This window comes from Sminthopsis crassicaudata, chromosome 3 (genome assembly GCF_048593235.1).
Source record: "Sminthopsis crassicaudata isolate SCR6 chromosome 3, ASM4859323v1, whole genome shotgun sequence".
NCBI lineage: Eukaryota > Metazoa > Chordata > Mammalia > Dasyuromorphia > Dasyuridae > Sminthopsis > Sminthopsis crassicaudata.
The window spans coordinates 287,290,700-287,315,008 of NC_133619.1; the positions used below are offsets into that span (position 1 = coordinate 287,290,700).

The 24,309-nt window shown below is 31.9% G+C and overlaps 1 protein-coding gene across 11 annotated transcripts in view; it reads right to left on the reverse strand.

The window, feature by feature from the left end:
- Positions 1–16,287: 16,287 nt before the first annotated feature.
- Positions 16,288–24,309, reverse strand: part of GK (glycerol kinase) — a 75,691-nt gene continuing 67,669 nt past the window's right edge. For 4 of the 11 annotated variants that reach the window (XM_074300876.1, XM_074300875.1, XM_074300872.1 and 1 more), the window contains 2 exons: positions 20,219–20,308; positions 16,288–18,571 (listed from right to left, as the gene is read on the reverse strand). In XM_074300876.1, the coding sequence (XP_074156977.1) occupies positions 18,561–18,571; positions 20,219–20,308 (101 nt within the window). In that variant the 3' untranslated portion in view covers positions 16,288–18,560. Of the gene's footprint in view, positions 18,572–20,213; positions 20,309–24,309 lie in introns of those variants that run through there. The other 7 variants (XM_074300873.1, XM_074300871.1, XM_074300881.1 and 4 more) reach the window with 3 other exon arrangements.

The following is a 24,309-nucleotide window of genomic DNA, read 5'->3' on the forward strand; positions in this document are numbered from 1 at the left end:
CAGGCAGGAGTCTTGGCAGGCAGCCTTGCCAAGAAAAGAACTCCATTGGCAAAGCAAATTCCTGTTTCGGACTTCTGCAGAGATTGGGAGTTCAAAATTGTCTTTTATTAATGGTCTGAGAATTAATTCAAAATTGAATGAGAATCCCTCAATGTTGTCTTTGCCCCCAGGCCTAGATTTCCAGTTGAAAGGAGAATACTTTTCTTGGCATTTCGAGCCACTCAGTAGGAATATCTGGCCCAAATCTCCAACTGAATGAGATCACTTAACTGGGACTGGAAGTCCTAGGCTAATCTTCAACTCAATAGAGGGTGCAACTAGTCCCCTCCATGATTTCCAATGGAATAAAATCACTTAACTTAAAATAGCCTGGGGGGGGGGGGAAGAGAGATATAGGAAGAGTAGGTTAGAAATAGTAGAAAGAAGAGATGGGGTAGAGCACAGAAGGAACATCTTACTGATGAGGTGGGAGCACTGAGAGTAAGAGATCCCCTCTAGTCGATACCACAGATTGTTTGCTAAAGAATTCACAAACCCAAAGTTTGTGGCAAAAGGATATTTATACTAAGAAGATAGCTTGCTAAGAAGGCAGTAGGTCAGTGAATCAGGAAAAGCCTGTTGCAGAAAATGGACTTTGACCTAAGTTTTAAAGGAAATCAGGGAAACCAGAAGGCAGAAGTGAATAGGAAACAGTCCTTTAAAAGTTTAGAGCTGAGGGACAGGTGTCATATTTGAGTACCAGCAAATAGGTCAATATAACTGAATGAAAAAGTGAATAGAGGGGAGTAAATTGTAAGACTACCCAGAGAGTAGAAAGAGACTAAATTGTGAAGGGTTTTCTATGCCCCCAAAATTTTAATTTCTATATTATGATGTAATTATATTTGTAAAATAATATATATGTATATTATGTGATTTATATATTTGATCCTTGAGGTAATAGGGAGCCCCTGGAGTGGCTTTATTGACTAGTGGAGTGATATGGATCAGATTTGTACTTTAGGAACATTACTTTCATAGAGGGGAACTCTACTTGGCACCAACCGTCATCAACCGTGAAAAGAACAGAACTCTGAACATTTCAGAGACCAAAAGGAAGTCACAACTGGCAAAACCCACAAGCTATATACCCTCATGCTTGGCAGAGAAAAAATACCCTGAGAAACCAGTGAGAACAAAACAAATGAAATTAAGACATATGAACACTGATAATGCTGAATGTCTGGGGACACGAGTTGTTTTACATATGCAACTTGGTTAACTTGCTTGGATCCCGATCTTAGGAGTAATGAATGTATGTGTGTGTGTGTGTGTGTGTGTGTGTGTTCCTACTTTTTTTGAAATTCTCACTGGTGAGTAGCCTTGTAATACTAGTCGAATGCATGGAGCAATAATCAGCTGCAGGATCATCAGAAGTCCTGAGGAGCAGAAAGAATGATATGTCTTAAAAATAGAATAAAGAACAAGCTGATGGCTCTGCACACTTAACCCTGAGGAAGCCCTCTTGTTCCAAATTATTGGAGCTGGGTTTCCTTGCAAACTCCAGTCAGAGGAAACTGTTGTGACATAATTGTTTTCTACATATGACCCAGAATGAAAGTCCATTTAACATCTGGCACTTGGCAGTAGGGCATGCAGTCAACACCAACTTCTCTAACCCTACTGGTTATGGAGTAGTGTAATCTCTAAATTTCCCACTAGGTGGTAGTATACCACCATCACACGCTCTAGGAGGGTCACTTTTGCAATGCAAGATAGTCATTGCCAAAATGCTGTAGCAATATCTCCATTGGCCACAAGATGATCTTTTTGCATATGCTCAGGCTGCATTAATCTCTTCCAAATATCACACATATATTTATTTGTTTATATCTGTTTAAAATATATATACATATTATATGCACATATAATATATGTATATATAAAATTAAAAATATATAAAATTAAAAATAGAGAGACTCATGATTCCCAATCCTGTTCAGAATATTCTAAAAGGGCAAAGGAATTTCCAAGAAATTTTCAAAGTGAAAACAGACAAAAATAAATCTAAATAGAAATAGAAAGTTTATGTAGCCTGACTACTTCCTTGGTGGAAGGTTGTCATATTGGGCAGAATACATTTATGTCATCAAATGAAATAGACATTAGGGAATTTCACCTCCAAAATTTGGTATCAATTATGTTCTCAATTATGCTTCATAAAAATAGTGTAAATCATTCACATATCCAGCAAGTAATTCTTAAGAGACTAAAACCTAGAAAGCATGAAACAAATTTCCATTGGAAGCCTATATTTAATTCTTACAATCTGAGCACTGCTGGATATTCCAGAAATTGCTCCCTTAATTACCTTCTAAGACTTTGGACCACATAAGTTAGAATTTGTTTCATGATTACCATCCTGAATTTTTCCAGTATCAATAAATTGGATACTTGAAGGGTTTTTTGCTTGTTTTTTGAGGATGTATAATGAATCCTTCATACCACATTTTACTTTGTACCAAAGGCTCACAAATGTAAAGAGATGCTCACCAAGTGATTACAGCCTTCCTGTTTCTCCTGCTACTGCCCACCTTTATAAACAGCTTTCATGATTCTACTGGATGGATTTCTTCCATCTTACTAGTTAAGTACTATGTAGACATCTTCAAAGACAAAATTTTTTTTTGGAATATTCCCATAGGATCCTACTTAATATTATTTAAGCCTACTTAAGGAGACCTAACAGGAAAACCTGGCTATAAATTCCTTTAATAATTTTAAGTGGACTATACTAAATGTACTATACCTGCTCCTGCCTGAATACTTCTACCAGCTCCTGCTTGCTATGAAGAAGGCCAGACTTAGCAGGCACATTACAATCTGTTATTAATGTGGCTCTTTGGGAAGGCCTTCGATCAGTTCAATTACATGCATCTCTCAACAGCACTCTTTTTTTATACTCTTCCTGGATATATTCAATGGTTAGACTTATTCATTCTTACTCTCCTCATCCTACTCATTCTTACCCCCTACTTTTGTTCTCAATTGCCTCTTCCCTCAATCTCATCCATCTCAATCCTATTCCCCAAATTTCCTGTTCCACATCTGTCTCCCTCCAGTATGCTATCAAGAATGACTGATCTATAATTATTAAGGTGGTTGTTTGATAATTTTCAATAGTGTCCAACTCTTTGTGACTCCTTTTTGACAAATGAGGAAATTGAGGCAAACATTAGCTGAGTGATCTTGTCACTTAATATTAAGTATCTTGGGACCAGATCCACTGAACCACCTAGTTGTCCTATAATTAATAGACTTGTTTTCATTTGCAAATATTGCCTTTCTCCTACATTCTGCAATATTGCATCTCTGGTTACCATCTCCAGCACTAGCCACACGTATTCACTCACTCATTCCCTCTCATTGGTCATGTTTGGTATGCTGATAATGGTACAGAACTCACTGTGATCAGGACAGAGAAGGAATTGCTTTCCATAAGGACACAAGTATTGGACCAGAGAATCCTGTTCCTAGCCCTGGTCAGAGGCTCATGGATCTAAGGAACATGTTAGGAGAGCAGTTCCATGTCACTAATACATTGAATTTAGGCTCCCTGCCTTTGCTAACTTTAATAAAGGTAGAAGTCCCACTTGTCTGAAGGTATGGCTATCAAGAATACTAGTCCCAACCCTGGTCAACAACTTATGGGTCTAAACTTTCAAAGGGAAGTATTAGTAGTCCAGGTGCAACCTATTACTCATCCAAGTGATTTAGGTTTTAATAGATTCTGACAGGAAAGACAATTCCAAGAAGTATTATAGAAAAGAAAAAGGAGACAGTAAAGAATAAGAGAGATTGGTAGAATCACAGAACATAAACTTGAACACAAGTTTGAGAGAGATTGGAGAATAAAATGCTATGATCTACGGCAGTGGTCCTCAAACTTTTTAAATAGGGGGCCAGTTCACTGTCCCTCAGATTGTTGGAGGACTGGACTATAGTAAAAACAAAAGCTCACACTCTGTCTCTGCCTCTTAGCCCATTTGCCATAACCGGTGGGCCACATAAACGTCCTCAGCGGGCCACATCTGGCCCGTGGGCCATAGTTTGAGAACCCCTGATCTACGGGGTCACAGAGTTGGACATAATAGAATGACTAAGCAACAAGGTTACTTTTAGGGTAAGTAGCCCATCAAATCTTCTTGCAATATTTCATGTAACATGCTAGTCTAAATCTAACTTCTGCTAAAACTGGAAATAGCTTTTCCAATTCTTATCTAATAGGAAATTTTTTTCCCCAAGTATGAGTGTAATTATTAAACATTAGGCTACTGTGGGAAATTATTGCTTCCTTTTCTTATCTAATTTGTTAAATTGGCCCATTATATTCACAAAGAGAAATAGTAGAAAGCCTACTATTACTAATTTTTTTTTTATATCTTACATGAAACTCATCAAGATGTGTCAATCTCATTTCTACTTTTAAAATACTCAGCTGCGTACAGCTGAGTTTTATTTTCCCAAGTCACCTTCTTGGTTTACTTGTGCAGGGTCATAAGATGGGGCAGGCCTTTATTTTTGTTACAGTTCCTTCTCAGTTGATCATTCATGGAAAGGAACAATGAGGAAATTTATAAAAGAGTGGAAAATAATCCCATTTGCATTTAATTTTGAAAAGCATCTTTTTTTTAAAATATGGACAAGATATATATTTTAGAAACTTACAAATACTTCAAACACATTAAGATAGATATGTTGTAAAGATAATCCTGCCTACCTGCCCCACATCTCCCTCCTTTCTAATATACTTTGGGAAATAATTTAATACCTCTTAGACTATAAGGCTAGCATAAGACAAAAGTGACTCATTGCAAACTTGCTAGATTATCTTCTGCTGGGCTGGAAGATTGTTTTTAGCTTAAAGATTCTTTAAAATATGCAGTTTATGAGCATCAGACCAAGTCCCTCTCTTAAGTTTGATTCTCCCAATTTGTAAAACATAGATATTATCACTTCTTGCTTTCTTGAAAGGTTGTCTTTAGGATTAAATAAGATAGTAACATCAATGAAAATGACAGCTATTTTTTATGGGCTCTATATGTAAGCATAGTGTTGGCAGTCAACTAAAATTGAAAAATAATCTAGCTAGGTACTTCAGGGCTCAAAATATATCTAGTTTTGAAATTATCAAGAACTCAAACTGTCAAATGTATTTTTAAATTTGTGTCTTCCTGGTCTTAATTTAAATCAGTTCTTATTTAAAAAAAAAAAAAAGTAATTAATGGAAACATAAATCCCAAGAGAATGATTTCTGCTTTGATTCTGTCAGTCAGTTGTCCTTTATTCTCAAAGAGCACCAGAATGACATCACTATGTTAGAGTCGAGTGTGCCCAGCTGTGGCTGATCAGACCCAGACAAGCTCTGACTGCTCTGCCACAGATCAGACACAAATAGTCCAATGAACATTTGTAATGCTATTCACCACATATTTTTCATCAGATTTACTGATGAAAGTGGTGAGAATTTTGTGGCTTCATACGAGGAGACAAAGTTGTGGTTTTTCCTATTGGAAACTAGTGAATAATGTACAGTGACCTAACTTAAATTTGGACTATCACATTACACATGATATATGAGCAGCAAAATGATTGAATAATAGCAATGATAACATTTATGTAGCATCTACTATATCACAAGCATTGTTCTAAGTACTTTACAATATGTCATTTGATCTCACAACTACCATAGATTGTAGATGCTATTATCCCCATTTTGCAGACAGAGCAAGACCGAGACAAATAGAAGCTAAGTGACTTGTTCAGCCAGGTTCACACAGCTAGTAAATATCTGAGACCATATATTTGAACACAGGCCTTCTTGACTCCAGGCCCAATAATCTAACCTCTGATGCAATTTGATAGTAAAAGGCAGTGAAACTAAAACTGTAACAACTATTTAGTTTAGAAAAAAAATTTTTTTAAGCTTTTTTTTGGCTAAATTTCTATAATTTATTTACATATATATATACATATATATATATACACATACATACATATATATATATATTTATATAAACTATTACATATACTCAAAAGTTTTAGCCCAATATGAAATTGATTTAATACAAGTTATAAATATATTGATAGCCAATTCAGAAATGTATCCTTGATTTAGTGTTAAATAATTTAATTATCTATGAAATATACCACAAATAATGTTTATTACCATTTAGTAATTTATAGTTAATTTTTATGTATAAGCAATACAATACTATTATAAATTGTCCAGTGTTAATATATTATACACACATTTTCTACATACATACATATATTCTATTAAAGATTCTTTTTTGGATTTGCTACTTTAAGTATTGATCAAGCTGCACTTGAAGGGGACTGAAAAGAGACTAAAGAAGCATGTTTGGCAGGAGTGAATTTTCAGACATTTTTCTTTCTGTGTAGTTGTAGTGAATATTCAATATGTTGAACTGTATTGAAAATACTCTTAAATTGTTTATATATCAATGTTATGTCTTGGAGGTTAAGAGCAAGAATTCTACATGAAATGATGCTCTGCTTTCATACAATTTTATTTGTTGTAATTTCAAAAATATTTTAGGGCTTGTATTTATGATATAGGGATGTTATCTTTTAGTTGATAAAGGATATTGAACTTCCAGTGTTATAATTCTAGCAACCTGATCACATTTTCCAAGATGGGATTATAATATTCAATAGATGTTAAAAATTTTTTTGAAATTTGAAGCATGTCTCTACCTTTTCATTGACTAAATAGTATTAATTGACAAATCCAGGATCCTTATGATAACATTTTTGTAATTTCTAGGGGCAGTAACCTGATCCTGAATCACTATTATAAACCCTTTACTTAAAAAAAGTTTTATGTCTTTTTTTTAAATATATTTCTCTCCCTCCCCCACCCAGTGCCCTTTCCATTTCCAGAGAGCCATCTCAGTTAACAGAAAATATTTTAAAGATTTAAAAAAAAAAAAGCGATAGTGAAAGCACAAGTGATCATTGCTTTGGAAAACTCTGAAAATATGTACAATAAATCACACTTGTAGACCTCCCACCTCTGTAAAAGGGTAGAGTAGGTGTGTCTTGTTTTCTTTGGAGCCATGCTGTTCTTTTTAATTTTAGTATTTTGGTGGTTCTTTTTATTTATATTATTAGTGTCTTGTAAATATTTTCTTGATTCTGCATACTTTACTCTGCATCAGTTCATGTAGATTTTCCCATGTTCTGTATTCATATTTTTTATTACAGAGTAATGATATTCTATTACATGCATGTGCCACAGTTTTTAAAAACTATCCCCCAATATGTAGGCACATATTTTATTTCTAACTTTTTACTATCACAAGGGGTGCTGCTCTAAACATTTTAGTATAGATGGGAAAAGTTTTTTATCAATGACATCCTACGTGGTATATGACTCTTTGGATCAAAAGTTAGGTCATTTATTTTTGTCATTTTATTTTCATAATTCCAATTGCTTTCAAAATAATTGCATTGATCTACCGACAATATACTAGTATACCTATCTTCCCACAATCCTTCAAACTTTATTTCGTTGTCTTACTAAAGAATATCAAGTTATAAAATATTGACTGTTTTCATCTATTGATTCATCTTGACAATTTTATATTAATTGTGGTCAAATAAAAGTTGATATTGGAGAAAGTTATCATGAAGTAGTTGTTTAATGTGTTTTTCAATGGGACTCTATATAATTTTGAATTCAATTCCCTCTGACTTGAAAGACATGCTTATTTCCATTTACAAACAATATAGTTGATCTAAGGGTAGACAAAGCCAAGGTGAGCTTATAATATCCTTTTGAAAAATACTGTACTTTATGTTCATAATTGTTAACTTTATTATATTGGCAATGTATAAATGGAGGGCAATTTTTGATATGGACATCAAATAGCATTGTGACTAGGCTTAGGTCTATTTTACATATTTGCAATATATAATTAAGCCATGATTGTGGAACTGCTGAAATGCTTGTGGTAATTAATACATATAAATGTTACACTGTTAAATATAGTGCTCAATATTCACTGAATCATTAATGCGTTTTACTTTTACCATTAAAGGTCTTTTAGCACTTTTTTTTTAATCTAACAAAACTTTTACATAAAAAAAAAACCTAAGCTATATAAACTTTCAGTTCTTTGTATAAAATGTATAAACACAAAATTTCCTAAATTTGGAAGTCACTAGTAAATTAATCTTTTATTAATATCTGATACATTCCATTAAGGATGGTGGTATTCCATTTCCATCAGAGAGCATGCTAGTCCAAATGCCTAGCTAATAATTTATTCATCAATGTGAATCATATGGGCCAACAGTTTTGAGAACTATCATGTTCTAGCTTTGCAGAGCTCAGTTCCAGTCACCTTCCTCAATGTAACCAAGTTTGATCATGTAGGGTTTTTGTTTCACATTTGATCCAACTCATAGTTTCATTTTGTTGGACTTTCTTCACAAGAAAATTTCTAGTCTCGTTGGGAGGTGTTCATGCTTCTTTTGTTCTCAACATATAGCATATATAACACAGCTTTTGATTGATGTTTAATTACTTATTTCATTCTTTATGCTGCTTTGACTACTTGTGGTCACCTTAACCTTTTGGTTTTCATTGGCAGTTGTTGATTAAGGTTATTAATATTTTCCCATGCACCTTCAATTCCACTGCATGTATTTCCTTCTTGATTCCTTCAATTGTGATGCCATTCAAGTTTTTAATTATGTATGTTGAGTAATGACTAGAATAAGAACTCCCTGTGAAAAAGGAACATGTTGCCTTTGTTCACATCCCCCAGAGTTTAGCAGTGTCTTGCATGTACATTTTAAGAAAAGCTTGTTGACTGATGTAATCTTCTATTTTGTGAATCTGCACTCGTTTTCTTAAATTTAACCTTCATGATATGCGATATGGATTCGTAAAGACCTCTCTTTCCTTCTTAGCTTGCAGTATTGCAACTCATGCCATTATATAAGTCTTGAAATGTTTTAAATTCTTCAGATATTGTAAGAATGTTTATGATGATTAGATGCCATATTTTTTTAAAAAATTAACACAAATTTTTTTAACGTTTTAGTATGGATTGATCTAATTGAGAATGCTGACAAAAGAGCTATTTGAAATTCCATTCTAAGTATATCTTACCTCATCTTCAAAAATCATTTGAGGTATTGAGGTAGCACTTTTGAAATTTGTGAAGTGTAAATTTTCATTCTCTTCAAGTTCTTTCTACTTTCCCTCCTCATTTTTGTCTTTAATTTCTATCCTTTTATATAATTTGGGATAAGATTTTCTGAGTGCCCTTTGTTGCCCTGTGATATTGTTGTATAACTTGACAGAAATGAAAGCCCTTTTCATTAACTAGTAAAATCTATTTCTAATTTTTATGATGCATAATATATTGGCCCAAAATGAAAGAATACATATTTATGAGACTTCTTGCTTTATTGGTATCTGTACTAAAATATTTTTTGAATAGGGTATTATTTGATTTGTTTTGATATAGCCATTTGGATAAATTCTCCACTCACACATTATTCTTTCATGTCAAACTAATCAACATCATTGTTTTTTAGAGACTGAACTAGTCTAGCAGTCTTCATGATATGCTTCCTATTTGGAGCAAAGAGGGTACCCTTAGAAGTTATCTAAACTTCTTAATTGAAAAGATTATAAAACTAAGGTCCAAAGAAGTTAAGTGATTTGCTGATGTTCATACGAAGTAATGAGCAACAAAATCAGAATTCAAACTCACAGATCCTATATCAAATATTGCATCATTTCCACTGTATTCCACTTATTCTGAATCTCCTAAATCATTGATTTCAACTTAATTTTAGAAAAAAAAATTAAGTGGGCAAAGGTTTATCCTAATCTTGTAAAAGTAAACTGTTTAATAGAAAAGAAGCTGAAACATCAAAGTTAGCATTAATTTATTGATCCAGCAGGCATTTATTAAGCTATTATATGTCAGGCACTGGACTTCGTGCTAGGGATAGACATCAAAGCAAAAAATGAAAAAGTTCCAGTTTCCTAGGAATTTAGATTATTCTGGAGGGAAAATATGAGACCTTGAAAAACATTTTAAACAAAATATTTGCAAAATAAATTCTATAAAGGAAGGGCATTAACAAATGGAGATTGGGCTAGTTTTTATTTAGGCTGTGAAATAAGCTATGCATCAAAGAAAAGTAGGAATTCCAAGAGTTAGAGGTAAAAGAGTAGATTGCATCCATGAAAATAGAGGCTGGTTAACCAATCAATAAGAATTTACTGAGTAATGAACTTCTGCCCCCAAAGGAACATAGCAAACAACATGCACAGATAATTATTCTGCCACTATTCCAATGTGCTCTTGACAATTTTCACATACTGGAGAAGGAAATGGAAAACCACTCTGGTATACTTTGCCAAGAAAACTCTATGGACAAAGTTAAACATTACTGCACAATAAACTTTTAATATGAATAACTTAAAAATCAAGTATTTAAGAAAAGAGATTTTAATGGTCCTATTTTTTACATTCAGCTGTTCCCTTAAGTTGAATTTTTGTGATACATTATCATATAATGTATAACTTTTATGAATTATTCTTCCCATTTACTCACTTCACTGTGAGTAGGAGTACTCGGATCTAGTTCTAGTTCTTCTATTTTAATCATGAGTTCTTGAACAAAATCTTTTAAAACCTCACCTTCCTCTGTGAAATGGAAGTACTCTTGTCTCAGGGGATTCTTATAAAAACCAAATAAGAGAACGTATGTGAAAACGGGTTTTCAAATTAAAGGCTATAAAATATGAGCATCTTAGCTCATAATACTTGTAAAAACATTTTCTTTAAAAATCCCTAATTTGCTTTTCATAACTACTTTTATTGTGAGAAATCACTTTTAAATCATAGGCCATATTTTTTTTTAATCATTCATTTTTTTGAAAATCAGAGGTCATAGATTTTTTAAAGAGAGCATTCATTTTTTGATACACAGAATTAATGATTGAGGGAATCTCTTCTGTAATAATGATTCTCAAAGTGTTGTCTAGAGAATCCTGAGGATCTCTGAAACCCTTTCAGAGGGTCTACAAATTTAAAATTAGTTTTTATTTCTAATATGGTAAACAAAAAACTTTTGGACAAATCCTCAATAATTCTTAATAGTATAATGACACTGAGAACATAAATTTGAGAATTACTGCTCTATAAGGATCTGAAGCAGTTTTGTTTTGTTTTGTTTTAGGATGGAACAAATGTTGATATCCATATCCCCATGGTAAAGTCAGAGTAGATATAAGTTGGGAGTCATTGGAACCAATTATCTTAATGAATAATAATATAATAATAGTAGTGAATCACTACTGCCTTGGGAGTTCAGTAATCATCTAATCCAACTCATATGAAAAAGAATTCTATCTATCCCAAATGTTGTATGAACTATTTGGATCCAACTTGTGGAAGAACATTTCAAGTTCATATTGGTCTGATCAGCCATAGTTGAATACTGTATGAAACTTGACTCTGATACAATGATGTCATTTTGTTCCTCTTTGAGAATGGACAACCATCATATAGCCTCTGAAGACTTGGAATAAAAAAAATCCCATGTCCTTTAGCTAAGCATTACACTTTGGGACAACTCATTGTAGATGTTTTCTTATATTACATAAATCTGCTAATTTTATCTTTCCAACTATGGCTTTTAGTTCTCTTAGTCCTGGGCCTGAAGTTATCAGTTGAACTCACCAGTTGTAATTACTCTACATTATAATCATTCAAACACCTGAAAGAATAACCCATCCTTCCCCTTTTCTCCATTGCCAAACTGTTTTGTAGGGTAAACACTCCAATTGTTTTCTACTATACCTCCTAACTTTTGGAAGTTTGCTTCTCTTCACAATTCAAGATTAAATGATCTTTTTGCGATAAATCAGACTTTAAGCACTCACTATCACACTGTTGACTTGTACTGAATTTTCAATTTCCTAAAACTCTTAAGATATTAGAAAATGTATTGTCTTTAGAATCATTAAGACTATAGTTCAAATTCTTCATCTGACATTTTGTGTAACCTTTTAGAAGTTATCCTTCAAGTTTAAATGATAATTGGTAATCTGAGAATCAGGAGATAAGACCTAAATATGTACATCTAGGAGTCATTTTATCTCTGAATGATAATTGACTCCAAGGAAGTTCATGGGATTAAGAAGATTAGTATATAGAAATTAAAAACAAAAAAACAAAGACATCCCAGTTAGGAAGCAGAAGAACATGGATATACTAGAATAAGTGAGACTTAGTTGGAGTGATCATTGAATTATAGTATTTATATAGTGCTTCAAAGATTTGCAAAGCACTTCATATTATCTCACTTGATCTTCACAAAAACCCTAATGTACAGTTACTTATTTTCTCCTTTTTTACAGATGAGGAAATTTAGGCTGAAAGTGGCTAATTGACTTTCCCAGGTTTGCACAAGTTACTAAGGACCTGAGTTAATATTCAAATTCATGTCTTTTTGATACTAACATTCTAACCATTGAAACCAACTCTTCTTTCACCTTATACTTGGAATCAAAAAGGACAAGCCATCATTTTAATCTATGAAAATCTCATTTGATCTTGTTTCTAGTATCTAACATAGGATTTATGCCAGTCATCTTCATTTTTGTCAAACTAGTTATCTATGCCTTCATCCAAAGGCCCTGATTAAAATGTTGTCTACCAGAAAGGCAAAGATCCTAAGGCATTCCACTAGAGATCTTCCAAAAAATTATCTATTTTGGAGGGTCCATTCTTCCCATTTTTTTTTTCAAAATACTTGTAATAGTTTCAACTAGTGAACATTGAAACTTTTAAGTTTCTCATCTCTCTCCAACAAGTTCACAAGGATGTTGTAACTTAGGCCAGGGATCCCTCAAACTATGTTTTGGCAAATGGGCTGAGGGGCGGAGACAGTGTGAGCTTTTGTTTTTACTATAGTCTGGCCCTCCAACAGTCTGAGGGACAGTGAATTGGCCCCCTATTTTAAAAAGTTTGAGGACCACTGCCCTAGGCATTTGTATTTTAAAATATTTTTCTGAGTAGTTCATAGGCTTCACTAGATTACACAAAAAGATTAAGCAATCCTGGCTACATTTCCCTAGTCCAATAATCTAGCATCATATAAAAATGAATGACGTTACACTAGTATTCTTCATTAAAGTTAAGATGGCTCTTAGCATGGATCACTTTCTCTACTAGAAGCTCACATTGTCACAATGTATTGGATTTTTTGGGGGGAAGGTGTTATCTCATTGGTTTAGTTTACCAGCTTTCCCTTTTCCTTTTTGGAAAATCTGATCATTTGCCTTTCTCCAAATCCTATATGCCGCTTTTATTCCCCACAATTTGTTTGAGATCACTCGACAATCATTATCAAATATTTGGTGGTATAAAATGTAATTCAATTAGGACTAAGAACTTGAATTTAATAAGGGGAGTTAGATGTTTTCTTATCAGCTTCTCACTTCGTTTCAATTGCTTTTGACAGCTTAGTTCTAGCCTTCCCATGCAATTTCATGTCATTTTGCCATGATCCAGTATCCTCATTCAGTTTATCCGGGAATGGGTTATAGAAGTAGAGGTTGCCTTGCTAATATTCATTTAAGTAACATTGAGGAAAGTTGCAACAGATATTCACATAGGACTGTATTTTTATTCTTTTAAAGTGACAGTAGCAAACATATTAACAGTATACACTATTGTTTCATCAGATGATGAGGTAGATTTTTGTTGACCTATAGTTAAAATCACTTTCCAGAGTGATCAGAGAATTTCCTCTTCCTTTCTCTAAGTGAACTGTATTGTTGATTCATTAACATTGAACTAATGGCCATCAGGACTGTTAATACTTGAATGAGGTTTATTTAACACATGTATTTTATTTCTAAGTTTCATCACAAGCTTTTTGTGTTTTAAGAACACTATGAACACCATGCTCAAGAACCATTTTAAACAGAGAAATTACCAAAAAGAAGCATCAAGTGAAACTAAATATGCTATGAAAAGGATACTACACTTGTTTACAGTATGAAAACTGAAACAGTAAGGAGCAAAGCTTCATTCAGGAACATGTTGACCTGTTTTTGCTGCTCACTGAGAAAACTATGAAAACTATCACAAGTCTTGATTCTGGGATTAAAAATCCATGAATTTTGAGCCACCTATAAAAAGTTAACCCTTCTTGAAGACCTGATAAAAAGAATGACTGTTTCATTAAACCTTTGGCAATTGTAAGAAAATTAGGAGTAGGTAGGTGAGAATGAGGTCCATATTTGGAAACTCCTGTCAGGGAAATTTCTTCTTCCAATTCAAATCAACAGTTCTAAATAAGTAATCCCATTCCAATAGACTTTTGATAGAAAGTGCCATCCACATTCAGAGAAAGAACTATGGAGAGTGAATGTGAATCAAACCATCGTTATTTTCACCTTTTGTTGTCATGTTTGCTTTTTTTTTTTATGTTTTCTTTCCCTTTTGATCTGATTTTTCTTGTGACATGATGAATATCATTGCATATGTTTAACCTATATCTGATTGCTTGCTGTCTTGGGGTAGAGGAAGGAGAAGGAAAGGGAGAAAAAATTTGGAATAAAGTTTTGCAAAGGTGAATGTTTAAAACTTATCTTTGCAGATATGCTATCAAAAATTATGTGTATATATATTTTTGATAGCATTATACACACACACACACACACACACACACACACTCACTCACTCACTCACTCACTCTTACATAGAGTCCCAGATGTTTGCTTGGGATATTGAAAGTTTAGAGAGATGACTTTCAGAGTCTTATTTCTCACCTGCCTACACTCATTTTGTACTTGGTTTTTCCACTATTACCCTCAGGAACCTTATTAAGAAATCTCACAATCGCCTCATCAATGTACCCTTCAACCCCTCCCATTAGAGAGAGAAATCATGAACTCTTTAGCCTTCAGTGAAGAAGGGAGACTTCTTTGATTTCTCCACTCTGTGCCATCTTCACTTATTATCTATTTCCCTCACTCTTCCCTTTCACTTTTGAATTATTGCCTCCCTCCATTAGATTATAAACTCCTTCAGGGCAGGAGTTGTCTTTTTCATATATGCACCTCCTGGAGCTTAGCACATTGCCTGGAATATAGTAGGTTTTTAAGAAATGTATACGATTAGTCATTACTTTCTGTTAGCCAAAGGCAAAACTTGAATCTAGAGCTTCCTGACTTCAAAGCTGGTTCCTTTGCCATACTGCATCTACTTCCTTATCAATACCTGAAATAAAGACTAAGTGGTGAAAAATGAAAATCAATTTATTAACTTTCCCTCTACCCAAATAAAGTAATTTATTTTTGTCAGAAGTTAAATTTGACATTTTATAAAAGTCCATTGAAAAATGACCATTACCTTTAAATAACCAATTTTAAAAATGATTACATAAGCTTTTGAAACTGCTATGTAATCCTCCCTTGCCAAACATGGATCTTCTGTTGGCTTACATAATTTTAGTTATTTTACTTCTTGCAGATTTTGAAAAATGATACTATTTAAAGATACTGGACCAGTTGGGCAACTTTAGGTTCAAAATGTTGAACATCTCCAGCTTGAATTTTTACTTTTTTTTTGTTGTTGTTGCTGAGGCAACTGGGGTTAAGTGACCTGCCCAGAGTCACAGCTAGAAAGTGTTAAGTTTCTGAGGCCAAATTTGAACTCAGGTCCCTCAGGTCTGGTACTCTATCCACTGCACCAATTAGCTGCCTCCAAAACTTCATATTCTTAAAAATATTAAAAGCAATTGTTCAGAAAAGTTGACCTTTGTTTAAAAGATATTCCTTACCTTGTTTTGTATTCTTGACAATAGTTCAGTGCAAAACAGTTTTCAAGAGTACCCTTATGATTTCATAATAGAGAAAAATAGAGAAAAGTTGGAGCTTATATATATCAATTGTATTTGCATGTGCAATTAGATATTCGAAATCTTTTTCTAGTCAATATATCTCCTAAGAGCAGGGAAATGAGATCATGTAGTTTTTTTTCTTATAAAAGAGTATTAGTTGTTCACTATTTCCAAAAACAGCTACTTTAGTTAATAAGTTCTTCAAAGTATGCCTGATTATATAGTCAAATAACTACTAAGCAGAGTAATTAGGAAATTTCCTAATTACACATTCTTAAATTTTGATCCAAGCCCTATTCTATAAATGAAAAGTGCAAGTAAGAACTATGGGGCCAATTTTTAAAAGTAAATTTATTAATCATATTTTGATATCATTGTGTACAATCTCAAATAGAAATTATAAATCATGAAATTCATATAAAAATTCACAAGATGCTAAAAATAATTTGAACAGTATTTTTTCATTATTATTACAATTAATTCAACCTACCTTGGTAGAAATGTAATTGTGTTAAAAGTAGCTTCCCCTCTTCCCATCTCCCCCCAAATCTGATCATTTCACAGTAACTTACTATGATAGCATTATTGATATCACCTGTCTGAATTGGAACAATCATTATAACAAAAATAGGTGGGAAAGTAGTAGCATGATCAGAACTATAAATGAGTATCATCAATTTTTAAAAGGTAGTATAATGAAATTATTTCTACATTTGATTTTAAAAGCTTTGTTTTTAGTATCAAATAATGAAATGATTGAGAGGTAACAATTAGCCACAAATAAAAGCTTGAAAAAATTTTTTCACATGAGTTGTAACTGTCAAAGGTTTACCCAAGTAAAATGGGAAACATTAGCAATAGACCAGTAAATAGTCAAGATTCAGATACAGAAAACAGTGTGAAAAAGAAATTCACATTTTATTGGTCAGCCCCCTTTTTATGCTGTTTTGCAAACAAATCTCAATAGAAACATAAAAATAGGTCTTGCTTACTAGAATATCACTTAATATTTTGGATAGTATTTACAAGAAAAAATTTTGCACAAAAACGTACATCCAAGAATTATGGGCATGTCTAATAGTAAAGGCAGAATTACTTACTTTCCTTTCCCCAAACATGCAAACATCCATATACATATTCAATGAAGGAAAAGTGCTTTTAAGAGTGAACATTATTTAAAACCACAATCTTAGACTTCATTGTACTTGATTATAAAAATACAATTAAAGTATGTTCTATGGAAACTCATTGTCTATATTGTACTAAATATTTTCTCATTGTCATTAAAGAAGAAACACAGTTAAATTAATTTTAAGATGGTTTTAATTAGTTTCAAGAACGACTAGATGAAATCTTTAAAAGACATAAAACAGGAATAATTCTGTCTTCCAAAGTAAAAATTACTACAAACTGTGAAGTTGGTAACACATTTGGACCTAATGACTTTATGTCCAAATTAGTTTTTTTCTCTTAAAAATAATGATTCTCAATATAGCTAAAATTGAGTCAGATAAAAGTCTTTATTTGGACCAATAGTTGTAAATTCAACAATGTTCAGCATTTATCCAATTATGACATCTAAGTAAAAATGTATGACACATAGTTGAATCCAGAATAGGGTATGTTTTCATCTACTGACATGGAATAGGTATTTCAATTATAAATGTTGTTAGCTCTTCAAGAAAAAGTACCTCTTGGAGATTTAATGTGCATAACAACTCTCCCTTTATGTACGTAGTCATTATCCCCCAAATATTTGTGTACGTGGTAGTCCACCTAAAACTCAAATCCATTTTGACTAAGTGAGTACAATGTACTCGTTATTTTTAGGTACTACACTGTATATATACAATTTGTGGCCATACAAAGTAAAAAACACAAAAAGGAGAGATAAAAGAGAAGGAACCAAAAAGGAAGGAAAAAAAGTCCTTCCCTACAAGAAGAGCTAGGCAAAAATATGGGATGTTTTAATTATATTGGTGAGAATACTTAAGTAACTGAAGAATTTCAGTTAGGTGAAATAATTTTCAGGAAAATATTTAAATTATGCTGTTATTATATTTCCCCTTTTTTATAATTTAGAATTGTTCAAGTATAGAACCTTTGGCCTTCCTATCACATAGGAAAGAGGCCCTTTAGGGACGAATGACAAAAATGAACCCTCTTTTTTTTTTTTTAAAAAGCAGTGTAGAGGTATCTCAATTGAGTACTTGCAGCCAGAGTATAAAATTCCTAATCCATCAGCATTTGAAAATATTTGAGAAGTCATCACAAATGGACTCTTAGTTTTTTCAAGATCCTGAGGGGAAGAAGGTAAGATGATAAAAATAACTGAGGGTCTTCAGTACCTTAAAGAATCAACCCAATCTTAATTGCTGATGTTAAAAAAATACACTATGTGTTTCTATAGTTCTTTCTGCTGTGTTTTCTTTAATTGAAGCCACAAGACTACCCATAGAGTTTTCTCATGAGTCATGCAACATGTGGCTTATAAATAAAAATAAAGTTCTACTAGGTAGTATAACACAATAAAAGAAAGAATTGCTAGATTCTTTTGGTACATAAAAAAAGACTGCCTCCAGGGAGTCCATGGAATAGATTCAGGTTATTTATGGAATACCTAAAACAGAGAGAAAAAAACAAAAAACAAAAACAAAAAAACCATGTCAATAATACTTAATATTCAAGAGCTAAACAATGACTATTATAACTAAGAATAATGATTAATTCAACTGCACAAAACTTTCATGCAAACTAAAAGAAGTTAATAGCTACTCTTAAAGCATTTCACATTGCATTTGATAATTCTAAGTCACTGATATTCTCTCTCTTATCAAATTAATATATGTGATGTGATTGACAGAATGACAAAACTGGGGGAAAAAAAATGAAGACTATGACCATATTTGTTTTAGTAATGTAAGGCTTTGAATAAGTGATATAAATCTTACAATCTTCAACAAATTATAAGATCTTAATTTGATGTGCCAAAGTATTGAAAGATAGGCACAATTGATCCTCAGCAATTTTTCTCAATTTTTTTCTATTACAGGATATAACTGTATATGGAATTGTTTCTAAAAGGGTATCAAATTAAATTTAAAAGGCTCCCTTCAAGAATATTCAGGATGCTTTCACTTAAAGGGTTAAGATATTAATTATTGCTATATAGAAGAAGCAAGACACCCTAAGGCTATATTATCCAAGGGCAAATGGACTCTGGGTAACAATATAATCTTTGCCTCCTAAATTCAAGTGCAAACTTATTAAAATTTTTCTCAATAATTAAATGAGAAAAATACTTTGAAAAGAGTCACTAAGAACGGTATCATAAAGGCATTTTATTTTTTAAAAAATTCAAATACAAAACTTAAAATATTTTCCTTATCCAATGTATTTTATATGATTTCTATTTTAACTTTAAATACAGTACTGAATTGAATACATGCCCAAAACTTTAAAAATTTCTCATTCACAATTTAAGAGGCTAAAGGATTAAGAAATACATCATAATTATTGATATGAAGGGAAAAAAAATCACTGTTAATAGTAGTGCCATTTTAAGAATATTTATTGTTGATTCATTATTGCTATGAAAGTCGGGATGAGGAAAGTCAGCTATTATTAATAGCTGTTAAAAGGCATTATTAATGTTCAAGTCAACAGTGTTTACCTTTTATTTTTGAATTCACAATTCAATTTTCACTTGCAAAAAGTACTGCAATAATATTCAGCTTTAAGCCACAAGGAATTTGGGCAACAATTTAGAGTACTCATCCAATGGAATAAGTGATTATATTTAAGAATTAAGAACTGCTACTTCACATTTGGGCTTACTTATAAGAGGGATCCAGCATAATTAAAAGACTTGTCAGTGATTTACTGTAGCAAGTTTTCAACATCTACAAAAGTCATTGATCCCCAAATATAACAATATTTTTCCCACAAAATTAGATACTAATTTTCAGCAATAGCCCTGAATTTCATTTCTTAAAATTAGTAATATTCAATTTTGCTGGTTTCCTATACATATTGGGATGCACTTCCCTCTGCCCCGAAAGCATAATCTCTCCTTTACTATTATTGCTCTCTTCTTCTGACTTTCCCGAGAAACAATGGGTCTAACTAGATAGACCTAAGATCTGTTTTCTAAGTTCTTCTATATTGAAATGCCACAAAGCACTGAAAACCTTTTTCTGCCGAGTTATCATAGACAAAATACATTTACGCTACCTAATAAAATGTTCTAATTCAAATAATAACTAACCTGAGATGTACCTTGCTCCGATTAACATTACCATGCTAGTCACTATAAAAAAGCCCAATGGCACACTACAGAAGATATTAGGGTCACCTGCTGTCATCCAAGGAAGAGGGAATTCCAGTCAAGCAAACCGAAAGAGAGACACATTAAAAAGTGCAAATTTGTGTTAAGAATCACATGAATAGCAAAAACAAGAGTCACAAAATAATATAGTATATTTTCAAAAGCTAGCAAGGATATATTAAATCAAAAATATAATCATTATTGAAAGCTTATGACAGTTGGCAACCAATACAGAAAGCATGCAACAATACGCCAAGAATATCCTTGGTATATATGCTAGGCAAATCCAAAAAAGAATTTTGGAGGAGTTGAAATTTTAAGCTTAGCTTTGCTGCTGAACTATATAATGTTAAATGAGTGATAAAGGCTTTCCCAAAGTAAGCTTGAATCACTCTCAGAATAGCAATTCTTTGGATTCCAGGAAAGAGTTATATTAGCTTACTGAAAATAATCCAAAATATTGATTTATTTTATGAATATATTAAGACTTTTTTCAAAAAAATGAGTATGAAATAGAATTTGGACATGCAGGAAAAATTAACTGCCACTCTAATTGAAACAGAGCATTGAAAAATTGATGATTGTTTAGAATAGAACCTAAATAGAAGGTTGTGCAATTCTCTGAGAAATTTGGAAATATTAAAATCGTCTCTAATTTGGGTAACAAAACAGATAATATTATACTCTTTCCCAGACATTGAGAAAATCTCACCTGATCATATTTAGCTTGATTTTTTAAAAATGCCATTTGCAGAATATTTTACTATTATAAAGAAGTTACTTGAAAATAGAATCTGTTAGAAGTATGTAAAGCAGAAGGAACTAAAACTCCCATTTTATCTGTACACGAAATGGTAATTTCTTTGTCTTAACAGAGCAATGTTCCCTAACCCCACTTTAATATAAGGGATATACTAAAAGATAAAACAAAATATAAAAATCTCAAAAACAAGGGGCAGCTAGGTGGTACAGTAGATAAGGGTACCAGCCCTGAAGTCAGGAGGACCTGATTTCAAATTTGGCCACTTTCTAGCTGTATGACCCTGCCTCAACAAAAAATTTTTTAAAAATTTCAAAAAAAATCTCAAAAAATAAATATCTGACAATTCATGAAAATTAGGCATAGCAAGAAAGAGAATTCTGTCTTAATAAGCGCCTTTTATAATGTGTTTTGTCTTACAAGACTGTTAACATATCTATAACACATTCATAATGTTTTAAGCATTAGTTACAATAAATGTTACTTGAGGAAGGAATCCTCAGACATTTATACATTCATAGATTCCCATTTATTTTGATACTTCAAAAGTTTGTAATCTCCTGTATTGGTAATTAATTTCTTGACAATACTGATTGCTCCCTTTCTTAGATAATGCATAAGAGTTACTATATCTAAACCTAGTAAGCCTCTTACTTAGTATCAAATCTAAGGAAGAGTTTTATTGTTTTGGTATAGTAGAATATTTACATTTGAAAATATTTACATTATGTTAAATATTCTGGATAAATTAGACATTTGTTTCAAAATACTGCTTTCTGAAATGTGAAGTTCTGGAGATTTGTTTAGCATATCATTCTGTTTGTACTTGTTGTCCTAGAAGTTTGTGCAGTAAAAAACTAAGTGGGTCAATTCAAAGTCATTAAAATTTGTAATATGCTTTTAGGTAGTATAATATATATAAAGACATATATATTATAGTTTTTAAACTAGTTCACAATGCTTTGGGCATATTTATTATCTTGCAAGTTCTAAGAAATCAGCAGTGAATAACAGCAAATCAGGAAGAACTACCAAATATTATTCTTCTCTCCCACTCTTATTCAGAAAAGAAATCCTCCCAAGGAATCTGAAAAAATTCATCTCCACAATGTTACGAAAATACTTGTTAATTCTATGTAGGAAATCATAATGAATTCAACTGCAGTTTCAGGAGAAACATTTAAGGTAGGAAAGATATTAAATGGCACAACAAAGTTTGCCAAATAAGAAAACTTTTTAGCAGTAATTCCATGCATTATAAAAATAAAATTCAAATCTCCACAACTAGACACTACATAGCTTCTAAGCCAAACAGAATTCTACTTGTATAAGTACCTATTACCAAAGGAAAACATTTCACACTTCACTAACTGATAATTTTTATTCTGAATATGTCATACCTCTGGATTCCTAGTCCAGAAAAAAAGAGCTGACTAAAAGTATATGCAAAAAAATTTTATAAATTTGGTTTTAATTTGATATGCCATTAAAAAAAAACTATTGGTTAAAAACAAAATTAAATTAATTAAAATATATTAAGAAATTTAATTGATTATACTATCTGAAATATTAGCTAGTGACTACCAAAATATGCAATATATTTTTGCCTTAAAAATTTTGAATATAAAATTGGAGACATTTTTTTCTTGGCAGCTAAAATCTCCAACACAAAAAAGATATAATTATTGAATTCTATTTGAACAAAAAAAAAAAAAAGTTGCACACAAAATTATTACAACCATAAGTGAAAAACTCTATTAATTATTTGAATACAAGGGCAATGATTTGTATCCTTCCCCCCCCAAAAAAAGTAAATACTTATAATGGATATTCAGTGAATACTGATTATCAATATTTAAGTAAATTAAAGCTGTAATAAAAAATATTGCCACCACTTTGATATAGGAAACTTAAGATTTAAGATTTAAAGAAATGGGAAAATTAAGTTGATTCAAAGGGGAAATATGGATTCAAACAAATGCTTTCTAGATGACATAGTGGAAAGAAAGATTCAGGCCAATACTAATAAAAATGAGAATAATATTCCATGTAAGTACAAAAGTGAACCGAATTAACAATGGTAATACAGCAAGGCATGGGTTCTTATCCTGGGATTCATAAACTTGAAAAAAACAACAACAAAAAACAAAAAACAAAAAATGATAATTGTATTTCAATAGAGTTGGTTTTCTTTGAAATTCTAAATTTTATTTTGTGATTAAAAACATTATGCTGAAGAACCAAGAGATCATTATACACTTCAACAACAATACTGTATGAGGATATATTCTGATGGAAGTGGATATCTTCAACAAAGAGAAGATCCAATTCAGTTCCAATTGATCAATGCTGGACAGAATCAACTACACCCAGAGAAGAAACACTGGGAAATGAGTGTAAACTGTTTGCATTTTTGTCTTTCTTCCCAGGTTACTTTTACCTTCTGAATCCAATTTTTCCTGTGCAACAAGAAATTCGATTTTGCACATATATATTGTATCTAGGATATACTATAACACATTTAACATGTATGGTACTGCTTGACATCTAGGGGAGGAGGTGGAGGAAAGGAGGGGAAAATTCAGAACAGAAGTGAGTGCAAGGGATAATATTGTAAAAAATTACCCATGTATATGTACTATCAAAAAAATTGTAATTATAAAATTAATTTAAAAAAAAATTATGTTGAAAAAGAATTCAAAAGCTTCCTCCCCTGACTACCAAAAGACTTCATTACATATATACAAAAATCACTCCACTAAAGAAACTTTTAAAAATAATAAATGCTATCCTATGCTGCTTTATTATCTCTTTGAAGATAAAAGCTTGTGTTCTGGCATGTGAATAGAATTTGTTTACACAACTTTTACTAAATTCTCTTATAAATTAATTTCTTCATGCTCTGAATATCACTTTGAAAATAAGGAACTATTAAACTTAAAGGCCTGTCTATAAATAGTTTAAGTATAGAGATCCTACTTAAAGATACTTAAAGATATTTAGTAAAGATATTATTTAGATATATTTAGTAAAGATATTATTTTGTATTATTATTATTTTGTATTATTTTATAAAGATATTATTTTGAAAATAAGGAACTATTAAACTTAAAGGCCTGTCTATAAATAGTTTAAGTATAGAGATCCTACTTAAAGATATTTAGCAACTCTCTTGTTTTAGATTTCTTTGAAATTAAAAGGGAAGAAATTATTTTCAAACAAAGTTCTATCTGCCAAAAATAATTTTATATGGCCTTAAATTTGCTTTTCTT